Consider the following 12,524-nt stretch of genomic DNA (forward strand, 5'->3'; position numbering starts at 1 on the left):
ACATCCAGGGGAAGTGCCAGGTGCCACCACATCCTTCTCCAGCAGTGCCACATCCAGGGCCACATCCAGGGGAAGTGCCAGGTGCCACCACGTCCTTCTCCAGCAGTGCCACATCCAGCGCTGCCTCCCAGGACACTGCCAGGTGCCACCACGTCCCTCCACTAGGGTCACACCCTGGGGCACTGCCAGGTGCCACCACGTCCTTGCCCAGCAGTGTCACATCCAGGGGCACTGCCAGGTGCCACCACGTCCTTCTCCAGCAGTGCCACATCCAGTGCTGCCTCCCAGGTGCCACCATGTCCCTTCTCCAGGGTCACATCCTGGGGCACTGCCAGGTGCCACCACGTCCTTGCCCAGCTGTGTCACATCCAGGGCCACATCCTGGGGCAGTGCCAGATGCCACCACATCCCTTCTCCAGGGTCACACCCTGGGGCACTGCCAGGTGCCACCACGTCCTTGCCCAGGGTTCTGGGGACTTTCTGGTGCCTCAGGTGCTCCCCACACTTCCGGCAGGAATGAGGCCAGCAGGACCCGCTGGAATTCCCTCCGGCACGCGGAGCAGGGGACAGGTGACCCCTCCACCTTCCCTTCTGGTGGCACCAGCGCTCGGTCACGGCCGCTGCGCCTCCCGAAGCTCCTCCTGGGATGCTCCTCGGGAGCTCCGTGCTCTGGGCTCCGCCGGTGCCGGGATGGGCTGCGGGGAAGCCGCGATCCCCGGGAACGGGAGTTGGCTGCGGGCTCGGGGGGCCGGGGGGGCTTAACCCTTGTCCTGCGCCAGGGGAGCCCCCTTGTCACTCAGGGGCTGTGGAAACAAAAAGGGACACGGAGGAGACGGGTCAGAGGGGACAGGGATTGGGGACAGGGATTGGGGGGGACAGGGATTGGGGTAGACAGGAATTGGGGGAGACAGGGATTGGGGTAGGGAGGGTTTGGGGACAGGGATTGGGGACAGGGTTTGGGGGAGACAGGAATTGGGGGAGACAGGGATTGGGGTAGGGAGGGTTTGGGGACAGGGATTGGGGACAGGGTTTGGGTGATACAGGGTTTGGGGGAGAGAGGGATTGGAGGAGACAGGGATTGGGGCAGGCAGGGTTTGGGGTAGACAGGGTTTGGGGACAGGGATTGGGGACAGGGATTGGGGTAGACAGGGATTGGGGGAGGCAGGGATTGGGGGGACAGGAATCCGAACCACAGGGGGAGAGCACAGGGCTCTGTTGTGCTGCACCTCCCAGACCCCTCCAAAATCAGGAGCCCCGGGGTTCCCCCTGCCCAGTTCAGGCCCGACCGGCCCCTCATCCCCAGCCTTTGGCTCCTAAATATCTCAAGCCGGGGCTGGACCTTCTGGGGACAGGGGCAGGCCAGGGGAGGGATGGGGAAGGTGGAATTGTCAGCCCCGGGCACTGGTGCTGTTCACAGCGAGCTGAAACCTCTCCCCCTCTGCTGGGTGCTGCAGGATCCCTCCCAAACCCCGGCTGTCACACGGAATCACCTTGGAGACCATCCCAGGGCTCCAATCACCGCCCGGAACACCTCATCCCATCCCAGTTTTAGGGAAAACAGAGTGGGGACACCTCGGCCCAGCCAGGACCCTGCCAGGGCCCTCCTCAGAGGCGAGACCGGGATGTGACACCGGCAAAGCCACGGAGCATCCCGGCTCCATTCCCTGTGTGATCCCCCAAACGAGAGTAGCCCGGGGCTGTCCTCAGGCTGTCCCCAGGAGTGTCCCCAGGCTGTCCCTCAGGCTGTCCCCAGGCTGTCCCCAGGCTGTCCCTCAGGCTGTCCCCAGGAGTGTCCCCAGGGCTGTCCCCAGGGCTGTCCCCAGGCTGTCCCCAGGCTGTCCCTGGGGCTGTCCCCAGGCTGTCCCCAGGAGTGTCCCCAGGCTGTCCCTGGGGCTGTCCCCAGGAGTGTCCCCGGGGCTGTCCCCGGGGCTGTCCCCAGGGTTGTAGCAAAGCCACGGAGCATCCCGGCTCCATTCCCTGTGTGATCCCCCAAATCAGGGCGGCCCAGGAGTGTCCCCAGGAGTGTCCCCAGGCTGTCCCCGGCTCAGGGCGCTGCCAGCAGCGCACTCACCGTTCCTTTGGGGGTGCTGCCGTCCGCCTGCAGGCTGAGGAAGGGGTTGGGCTGTGCCGCGAGCACGGGCGCCATGGCCGGGCCCGAGCCCAGCAGGCTCCCGGCGGCGCTGAGCGGGGGGGTGGCCTGGGGGGCCACCAGCTGGGTGGCCTGGGGGGCCATCAGCTGCTGCGGGGACAGCGAGGCCAGCAAGGAGCTGCTGCCGGGGGCGGCCGGAGGCGCCGAGGTCATCAGGGCGCTGGGGCTGGAGTGCAGCGGGGCCGAGGTGGCGGCCAGGAGGCCGCTCATGGACAGCTGGGACGAGCCCGACATCTGCAGCCGCTGCAGCTCCCGCTTCTGCTGGATCTGCTGCATCATCTGGAACACCAGCGCCTGCTGCTCCTGCCGGGGAAGGGTCGGGGAGAGGGGTCAGGGCAGGGAAAACGCGCTCGGGAGGAGGGGACACCTCGCGTGGGGTCGGGTTGTGCCAGGGGAGGTTCACGGTGGGTATTGGGGAAAATTCCACGGCTGGAACGGGGTGGAGCTGCCAGCCTTGGGAGCGTTCAAGAAGTGACTGAAGGTGTCACTTGGAGTCGGTTTTGATCCAAGATTGGATTTGATCAAAGATCGGAGCGGATGATTTTGGGGGTGTTTTCCAACCTCAGTGATTCCATGGCACGCCCTACCCCAGGCGACGCTCCTGGGGACAGGGACAAAGTCCCCTCGACCCCGTTTCTGCAGGGACAGAGAGGAGCAGCCCCGGTGTTCATTAACAGCCCGTGACCTCTCCAACCCCGCTGTTTCCTGACGGGAGATTAGCGACCCTCCCCCCGACACCTGCAGCCACACAAATCCCCCCGGCAATCCCAATCCATCAACGCAGCGATTTCAAACCTGCGGAATTCACCGTCCTGAATTCCCAAACCGGCTCTGAATTCCTCCCCCAGCCCGTCCTGCTGCCCTCAGGGTGGGTGCAGGTGAGCAGGACCCGGCGGGGAGCAGGCTCAGGGCTCACCTGCATCCCGAGGGACGCCCTGAAATCCGGGAAAGCGCAGGAATCGCCATGGCAACCATCGACCGAGAGCTGCCATTGTCCTGTCCCCGCGGGGACGCAGCCGATGACACGGTGACATCAGCTGCCGCGCACGGCAGCCCTCGGAAATTCGCTTTTGCCGGGGTATAAAAATAGCCTGACCCAGAAATGCATCCAGAGCAGCGGGCCGGGCTCGGGGCAGATTTACCGGGCACGGCCCAGCCCCGGTGACGGGCGCTGGTGGCACTCCCGTGTCACCCCAGGCAGGGCAGGGACAACGCCGATGTCCCCGCAAGGCCAAGGGCTGCGCTTTGTCACCTCAGGGAGCTGCTTGCCACCTCTCCACCTCCACTCCTGGGGCAGCGGGTGCAGGCACGGAGCCAAGAACCCCGCAGCAGCTGCCTGGGCCTTTCCGTGACCCCAAAATCCTCAGGCACCTGCACAGCCCCCCATGGCACCTCCAGCTCTCCACGTGGATGTGCCCAGACACGGCTCAGCCGCCCCGGGATTGAAACAACTCGGTGGTTTTATCTCTTTCTAAGCCCCAACACGGAGGTTCTGCCTCTCCCGCGGGCCCAGCACACCTGGGAGCCCGGGGCCAGCCCGGGATCAGGCAGGATTTGCATCCCGGGATGGCTGCGGGAGGCAACGGCTGTCCCAGTTTCACGGAGCTCCCACCTCCTCACCCCCTCAGGGTGTGGGAAACGCAGGTTAAACTTTTTGGTTTCTTCCCTTGGTAGAAAAAAGAGTTCAAATCCCAACTCCTCTCCCCGGGAGGTGCCGCACCGCCCTCTGCCTGAAGCTTTGCTCCTCGTGGCATCCCGAATTTCCAAACCGGCTCTGAATTTCTTTCCCCCAGCCCAGGCTGGGTTCAGCCGGGAAAGGCGCAGGGGGAATTCGGGGGCAGGAGGGAACCTTAAATTTTCCTCTCCGCTCCGAGTTTTTCCCAAAAACCAGCCCATCCCTTACCGGATTAAGCGGCTGGGAAGTCAGGAGCTGCTGGAGCTGCTGCAGCTGCTGCTCGTGCTGGTGCAGGACGTGCCGCTGCTGCTCCGTCAGAGGACTCAGGCTGGGAATGCTGCGGGAGCGAGCGGCGCAGGGACGGTCAGCGCGGCCGGAATGGGTCCCGCACGCTCAGGGCCGGTCCCTCCCTCCCTCCCGGAGCTAAACTGCGGCTGGAGAGGGCAGGGCCGCCCATCCTCACCTGCTCAGGCTGGTGGAGAGCTGCAGGGCCGGGGGCCCGCTCGCCTGCGTCAGCGCGCTCGGAGGATGGGCGGGCTGGGCTCCGTTCAGGCTCCCCAGGATCCCGTTGAGGGGCATCTGCTGGGCTCCGGCCAGGCTGCCCAGCAGGCCGTCCACCATGGGCACCGCGGAGAGGCTGTGGCCGGCCCCGGAGCCTCCGGCCAGCCCCCCGCCTGCCACCCTGGCCAGGCCGTTCACCTGCTGCGCCCCGGGCAGGGGCAGCGAGGCGGGACTGGGCTGCAGCATGGGCAGGGGCGGGGGGGTGCTGTGGAAGGACAGGGAGGAGCTGCTCCTGCTGGGACACCCTGAGTGAGGGTCCTGGGGGAGAAACGGACACAAGAGCATCGGACTGGGGCGGCTGCCCGAGGGCAGCTCGGCTCCGGGAGCTGGGGTGGGAAGGAGGGGGCTGTGGGTGCGGGTGGCTCGAGTGACCCGAGTCAGAGGGGTCGCAGAACTCAGAGGGGTCCCAGAACTCAGGTCCAGCTCTGCTGGATCTCCAGGATCACCCGGAAGCGCTCTCGCCTCACGCTCCCCGCTCTCAGCTACTCTACCCCAGCCCTCGGGCGCTGCAGGGAGAACCTGATCTCTGAGCCTTGGGCTACCAGGCTTTACGAGCTGGCTACTGAGTCCTGGGGCTGCGCTGGCCCCTGCCCGAGGCCCTGCCCGGCCGCTGGTGGCTGCAGAGGCCGCTGTACCTCGGAGGACGTGGAGAGCGAGTTCTCGATGCCGAAGCTGTTCTTGCACGGGGGGCTCTTGCTGATGCTCAGGGAGTCGCTGGTGCAGACTGGGGGGGGACAGGAGCGAGGGTGCAGGGTCAGGGCTGGAGCCCGAGGTGGCCACGGTGACCGCTGGGCTCAGTGGGACAGATCCCCCCTGCTGTGACCCCGCTGCCACCCCCAGGGCACAGGGACACGTCCCCGGGTGCCCTCGGTCCCCCGGTGCCCGCAGCCCCGGGTGCCCTCACCGTTGGCGGGCAGGATGTACTGGGCCTGGCTGCTCGGGCCGTTGCTGCTGGTCACCACTGGGAAGGGCACGGACAGCTGGACATTGAGCAGCTGCAGCCGCTCCTTCTTGGCCGTCAGCGTCATGATCTGCTCCTGCAGCCGCTGGTTCTCCTTCTGCAGCGAGTGCAGCGCCTTCAGCATCTCCACAACTGCGGGCGAGCGAAGGAGGAGGGGGAAAAAAATGGGGGGAAAAAAAGGGAGGAAAGAGGAAAGGGGCGTCACAGGATCCACAATCAGCGCGGGAGGGACCGGCCCCACGGCGGCACACACTGGGGCTTTGTCCCCCGCGGGCACAATCCCTGCTGGTCCCACCCCGAGAGCCCCGGGATGCCCCCGCCGCCCCCCGCACTCACTGTTGACGCCGGCCTCGCCGTTCCCCTGCTTCTCCAGGAGCTGCTCGATGTTGGGGGTGGCCTGGGGGACATTGTCCAGCTGCGCGCTGCTGCTGCACGACACGGTCTGGTCGAAGAGGGTCGGCAGGCTGCTGATGGGGGACCTGGGGGGGCGGGAGGGGGTCAGGGGAGTCCCTGCTCCGTTCCCTGCTCCGTTCCTGCCCCATTCCCTGCCCCATTCCTGCTTCGTTCCCTGCTCCGTTCTCCGCTCCATTCCCTGCCCCATTCCCTGCCCCATTCCTGCTCCGTTCCCCGCTCCATTCCTGCCCCATTCCTGCTCCGTTCCTGCTTCATTCCTGTCCCATTCCTGCCCCATTCCTGCTTCGTTCCCTGCTCTGTTCCCCGCTCCATTCCCGGCTCCATTCCTGTCCCATTCCCTGCCCCATTCCCTGCTCCGTTCCCTGCCCCATTCCTGCCCCATTCCTGCTCCGTTCCCCGCTCCATTCCTGCCCCATTCCTGCTCCGTTCCTGTCCCATTCCTGCCCCATTCCTGCTCCATTCCTACCCCATTCCCTGCCCCGTTCCTGCCTCATTCCCTGCTCCGTTCCTGCCCCGTTCCCTGCCCCGTTCCTGCTCCCTTCCCGGCTTCATTCCTGCCCCATTCCCTGCCCCATTCCTGCCCCATTCCCTGCCCCATTCCTGCTCCATTCCTGCTTCGTTCCCTGCTCTATTCCCGGCTCCATTCCTGCCCCATTCCTGCTTCGTTCCCTGCTTCGTTACCCGTTCCCTTCCCGGCTTCATTCCTGCCCCATTCCCTGCCCCATTCCCTGCCCCATTCCCGGCTCCATTCCCGGCTCCATTCCCTGCCCCATTTCATGCCCCATTTCCTGCCCCATTCCCCGCCCCATTCCCGCCCCATTCCCCGCTCCATTCCCTGCCCCATTCCCCGCTCCATTCCCTGCTCCATTCCCGGCTCCATTCCCGGCTCCATTCCCTGCTCCGTTCCCTGCCCCATTCCCTGTTCCCACAGCTCCTGGGCCGGAGCAGCTGCAGCCCCGCAGCCTCAGCTCCTCCACCCCGCGTTTGTGTTTACTCCTGGCTCGGGCTGGGAAACCGAACCTGGGTCCTCCCATCCCATCCCATCCCATCCCATCCCATCCCATCCCATCCCATCCCATCCCATCCCATCCCATCCCGCTCCCAGCCCCACGGAGCAGGGCAGAAGCTGTTCCAGTCCCCCCCAGGCCCTGCCCCAGATCCCGCGGTGTCCCCGCGGTGTCCCCGCGGTGTCCCCGCGCTCCCGGGGACACTCACATGGAGGACAGGCTCTCCTGCGGGGACGTCCCTCGGCAGCCGAAGCCGCAATCCTCCAGGTCCGGCTCTGGCGGGGACAGGGACAGAGGGCCCGGGGTCAGCGGCGTCCGGCGCGGCCGGTGCCCGGTGCGTGCCCGGTGCGTGCCCGGTGCGTGCTCGGTGCGTGCCCGCTGGGTGGGGGCAATCGGGCGGTACCGAGCGGTACCGGGGAGCACCGAGTGGTACCGGGTGGCATCAGCACCGCGCGGTACCAGGGAGCACCGAGCGGCACCGGCACCGAGCGGCACCAGAACCGAGCGGCATCGGGGAGCACCGAGAGGCACCGAGCGGTACCGGGCGGTACCGGCACCGAGAGGAACCAGAACCGAGCAGCACCGGGTAGCATCGGGCCGCACCGAACCGCACCGAGCAGCACCAGTACCGAACCTCACCGAGCAGCGCCGAGCGGCACCGAGCGGCCCCGGGCAGCACCGAACGGGACCGGGCAGCACCGAACGGGACCGGGCAGCACCGAACGGGCCCGGGCAACACCGAGAGGCCCCGGGCAGCACCGAGAGGCCCCGGGCAGCCCCGCACCGAGCAGCGCCAGCCCCGCGCAGCGCAAGGCGGGCCCGCAGGCACCTCCCCCGGGGAGGAGCCGCTGGCACCGCCTGGCACCTCGGCACGGGGTGGTCACCCCGGCAAGGTCACCCGGGCCCGCTCTGCCCCCGCGCCGGGCGAGGAGGAGCTTTGCTCTGCAAAGCCTTCAGCCGGTTCTCCCGGGACGGACAAATCCCGTGCCAGGCCCTGCCCGCGGCCACCGCGCTCTCCCCGGCCCCGGGCGGGTTCCGGTAATCCCGGGGGATCCGGCTGTCACTCTCCATGGAGTGACAGAACCTTTAAGGTCGCCCAGGATTGAGGATCCTTTTCCCAATCGCAGCCGCGGTTCTTTGAGGTTTCCAGGTGCTGAGCCCCTTCCTAAAGAGCTTAAAGGGAATAATGGAATCGCTCGGGTTGGAAAAGCCCTCCAAGGTCAGCGAGTGCAATCATTAACCCGGCACTGCCGTGTCACCGCTCAGCCGTGTCCCCAAGTGCCACATCCACACGTTTTCCGCATGGCGACTCCAAACCTCCCCGGGCAGCCCGTGCCAGGGCCTGACCACCCTTTCCATGAAGGAATTTTCCCAATATCGAACCCAAACCTCTCCTGGCCCAGCCTGAGGCCGTTCCCTCTCCTCCTGTCCCTGTTCCCTGGGAGAAATCCCGACCCTCCCCCTCCCCCCAGCCCCGGCTGCCCCCTCCTGTCAGGGAGTTGTGCAGAGCCACAAGGTCCCCCCGGAGCCTCCTTTTCTCCGGGATAAACATTCCCAGCTCCCTCAGCCGCTCCTGGTGCTCCGGCCCCATCCCTGGACACGCTCCAGCCCCTCCATTCCCTTCTTGGGAAGATCCCAAAACCGACGCCAGGATTTGGGGTGTGCCCTCAGCAGTGCCCAGCACAGGGGCAGCAGCGCTTTGGCATCCAGAATGTTCCTCCAGAGCCATCCCTGTGCCCCAGGAAGTCTGGGATGGTGCACATGTGCAGGATATCTCCCATTCCAAGGATAATCCGGGATAAATCCGATCTTTATCTGCCATTTGCTCCCCTCGCCCTGGGCCCTGACAGATGTTGTGACTCCAACCCCAGCTGCCTCCCTGCTCCTCCTCTCCTTCCCCGCACACTCCCACGTGCAGGAATCCTGGAAATCTCCTGCAGGGAATGCTGTGATTCCCAGCGGGATGCCCGGAGCAGGGGATTTCCTGCTGCTGCTGGGAACGAGCAAACACAGCTGGGGCTGGCGGCTCCTCCAGACAGGTCCCCGGGGATCGTTGCTCCGGCATCCCCTTGGGAATGTCCTGCTGGACAGGGATTGTGGCTGGGCCATTCTTCCCGGGAGGGAGAATCCATCTTCCTGGATGTGGCCAGAATCTCCCAGTATGAAACCTTGGAGCAGCTTCCAGAGCCTCAAAGGGCTCCAGGAGAGCTGGAAAGGGATTTGGGACAAGGGATGGAGGGACAGGACACAGGGAATGGGTTTAAAATGGGATAGGGCAGGGTTGGATGGGATATGGGGAAGGAATTCCGCCCTGGGAGGGTGGGGAGGGGCTGGGATGGAATTCCCAGAGAAGCTGTGGCTGCCCCTGGATCCCTGGAAGCGTCCAAGGCTGGGTTGGAGCACCCTGGGATAGTGGGAGGTGTCCCTGCCCCTGGATCACCTTTAAGGTCCCTTTCTAACCTGAACCATTCCGTGATCCCACAGAAACATCCCCAGGCCCCAAAACCATTCCAGCTTCCAACCAGATAAAAATTCCGGGAAGTTTCGGCTTCCTGCCCGTTCCCATCACATCTTTTGCTGCGGGAGCTGCCCACGGACACGATCCCGGTGTCTGAGACCGCCCCAGGCCCCACATCCCATCATCCAACACCTCCAGAGCAGGAGATGACGGAGTTATCACCAAGGGACAGCCTTTCCCAAGGCTTGGAGACAATCGGGAATGACAAATCCATAAATCCATAACTCCATAACTCCATAAATCCATAAATCCATCTGTTCTGTCATCATCAGGATCCCGGACAAGCCGTGGGAGGAAGGATGAGACGGGAGCTCGGATAAGGATCAGAACTCCTGCACTGCCAAAGGGATGAAGCTGAAGGAATAATTCCCTGTTCCCCCAGCTGGAGCCACCTCCTCCAGCACATAAAATATGGGAAAAGCTGGAATATTGCTGCAGGGAGAGCGCTGTCTCCATGGGAGCCGCCACTCCCGGGAAAGGGAATCTGGATTAAAGACAAGGTGGGATTTCTTGGAGCTTCCCAACCATCCCCTGAACAGTTTGGGATTCAAGGAATCTCCACGTTTTTCAGGGAAAACGGCCCCATCTGGGAGGTTTGATGCAGGTTAATGAATCCCTCTGGAAAAAATCCCGAGGGAATTCGGCTGAGCAGCCTCCCCAGTGAGGGACAAACCCCAAACGTGACAAAAACCAGGAGCTGTCCCCAAATCTGCTGGGAGCTGGGAAAAATCCCCATCCTGAAGCTCCTAAAATCCCGGTCAAACTAAAAGGGTGATCGTAGAAAAGGAAATTAAGGATCGGGATGGGGGCTTTTTTGAGCACTTCGGATGGGATTTTGCCTCCATGGTTCATTCCTGAGGAGGGGATCCTGGATCCCGGGGTTATTCCTGGTGGGTGACAGCACAGGGGACCAGGATTTGGAGAGGGAAAAGTGATTCCATGCAGGAATGCGCCCTTGGAATGGCAAATGAGGGGTGAGGGGTGTGGGATTTTCCCGAGCCACCCCTAATTAGGGTGGTGTTTCCAAGCCCTTGTCACTCAGGGAGGGTTTTGCTTCCCGGGATTCCACATCCCGAATTTCTGGGATAACAGCTGGAAACCAGGAGGGTGCTTTGGTGTCAAAATTTAGGATCGAAAATCAGCCCCAGTTGGTTTAAAGGGGAAAAAACCCAGGAAAATCTTGAGATGCTCCCAGTTTCCCGCTCATTAACCATGCGGTTTTCCAAGGAAAATGGAAATTGGCCTCGCTGGGAAAAACTGAGCGGTTGAAAGGAATCCAGGGCTGTGTTTGGGAGTGGAAAAATGGGATTTTGGGGCATTCGCGGGGGATGAAAATTCACATCTTTAAAGGAAAAGAGCAGGAAGGGACTGGGAATGGAAATGGGAGATGGGAATTGGAGGTGGGAGGTGCCTCTGGCTGGAAAAGAATCCCAGGAAACAAAATTTTCCGAGGTATTTTGAGGCAGCGAAGCTCCCCGCAGCTTTCACTGGGATCGCCCGGCTTTGGGGTGGGAAAAATCCCAACAGATTCTGCAGGAAAGGAGGATTTGATATTCCTGCACTTGCCCAGCACGTGCCCAGGGACACCCGTTATCCAGGGACACCGATGATCCAGGGACATTCATTATCCAGGGACACCCAATTATCCAGGGACACCCAATTATCCAGGGACATTCATTCTCCAGGGATATCCATTCTTCAGGGACACCCAGTTATCTGGAGACACTCAGTTATCCAGGGACACCCATTTTCCAGGGACACCCAATTATCCAGGAACACCCAGTAATCCAGGGACATTCATTCTCCAGGAATATCCATTCTCCAGGGTCATCCATTTTCCAGGGCCACCCAGGTATCCTGGGACACCCATTCTCCAGGGACACCCAATTATCCAGGGACACCCATTCTCCAAGGGCACCCATTCTCCTGGGACACACAATTTTCCAGGGATATTCATTTTTCAGGGACACCCATTCTCCAGTGACACCCATTCTCCAGGGCCATCCATCATTTTCCAGGGGCGCCCATTCTCTAGGAATAACCATTTTCCAGGGATATCCATTCTCCAGGGCCACCCAATTTTCCAGGGACATCCATTCTCCAGGGCTATCCATCATTATCCAGGGACACCCATTTTCCAAGGGCACCCATTCTCCTGGGACACACAATTTTCCAGGGACACCCATTCTCCAGGAATATCCATTCTCCTGGGACACCCAGTTATCCAGGGACACCCAATTATCCAGGGACACCCATTCTCCAGGGCCATCCATCATTTTCCAGGGACACCCACTCTCTAGGAATATCCATTTTCCAGGGACACTCATTTTCCAGGGACACCCACTCTCTAGGAATATCCATTTTCCAGGGACACTCATTTTCCAGGGACACCCATTCTCTAGGAATTTCCATTTTCCAGGGCCACCCATTCTCCAGGGCCACGCCAGACGTGCTGCGGGCACACGCCGCCCCTGTCCCCTCTATGCCATCCCTGGCTGTCACCCAGAGGGAGGGCAGCTGGAAAAGCCGGGAATGCAGCGGCGGCCTCCTCTCTTCCCGGGAGAGCCCTCGGGAATCCCGACTCTGACATACCTGGGAATTCACGTACCTGCCCGGCTGCTCTCCGGCTGGCTCAGGAGGGGGTTCAGGGACAGCCCGGACGTCAGGGGGCTCCCGAAAATGTGCGAGGAAGGGAGGCTGAAGGTGGAACCCGCCAGGGAAAACACCTGCACGGGAAAACAGGGACAGGCGGCTCAGGGAAGCGGCTCCTCAGGGAATAATCTCGTTGTTCCAGCTCTTCCCAGCTCCAGCTGGAGAGAGAGGTAAAAATATCTCCTGGAAGTCTGGCGAGAGGCTTGGAATGCTCCCAGCGCTGTCTGGGAGCTGGGAGGAGGAAAGAGCCGTGGGAATGGTGTGGATCCAATCGCTCTTCCCGGTGGGACAGCTCCCGGAGAGCTCCCGGCAGGGATCGGCTCCGTGTCCCGGCACGGGCAGGGGACACAGCGGGGACACGCCGGGAGCTGGGTTAGGGGATGGCAGGGGTGGCACTGCCGGAGGGATCCAGGCAGGGGCCAGGCGGGATCCAGCACAGGATCCAGCATGGGATGAAGACAGCATCCAGTCACGATCCAGCCAGGATCCAGCCAGGATCCAGCACCAGATCCAGGCAGGATTCAGCCAGGATCCAGCACAAGATCTGGCGCAGAATCCAGGACAGGATTCAGCACAGGATCCAGACA

At 62.9% G+C, this 12,524-nt stretch overlaps 1 protein-coding gene across 2 annotated transcripts in view; it reads right to left on the minus strand.

Moving 5' to 3' along the window:
- Positions 1–12,524, minus strand: part of MLLT6 (MLLT6, PHD finger containing) — a 41,755-nt gene that overhangs the window by 153 nt on the left and 29,078 nt on the right. For both annotated transcript variants that reach the window (XM_082297285.1, XM_082297284.1), the window contains exons 12-20: positions 11,894–12,011; positions 6,976–7,042; positions 5,683–5,825; positions 5,290–5,478; positions 5,021–5,109; positions 4,288–4,643; positions 4,053–4,161; positions 2,072–2,452; positions 1–803 (exon numbers count right to left, since the gene is read on the minus strand). The exon at positions 1–803 is cut by the window's left edge and continues 153 nt beyond it. In XM_082297285.1, coding sequence (XP_082153411.1) covers positions 759–803; positions 2,072–2,452; positions 4,053–4,161; positions 4,288–4,643; positions 5,021–5,109; positions 5,290–5,478; positions 5,683–5,825; positions 6,976–7,042; positions 11,894–12,011 — 1,497 coding nt within the window. In that variant the 3' untranslated portion in view covers positions 1–758. The remainder of the gene's footprint in view (positions 804–2,071; positions 2,453–4,052; positions 4,162–4,287; positions 4,644–5,020; positions 5,110–5,289; positions 5,479–5,682; positions 5,826–6,975; positions 7,043–11,893; positions 12,012–12,524) is intronic.

This window comes from Coloeus monedula (genome assembly GCF_965178545.1).
Source record: "Coloeus monedula genome assembly, chromosome: 26".
In the NCBI taxonomy this organism is placed as follows: Eukaryota; Metazoa; Chordata; class Aves; order Passeriformes; family Corvidae; genus Coloeus; species Coloeus monedula.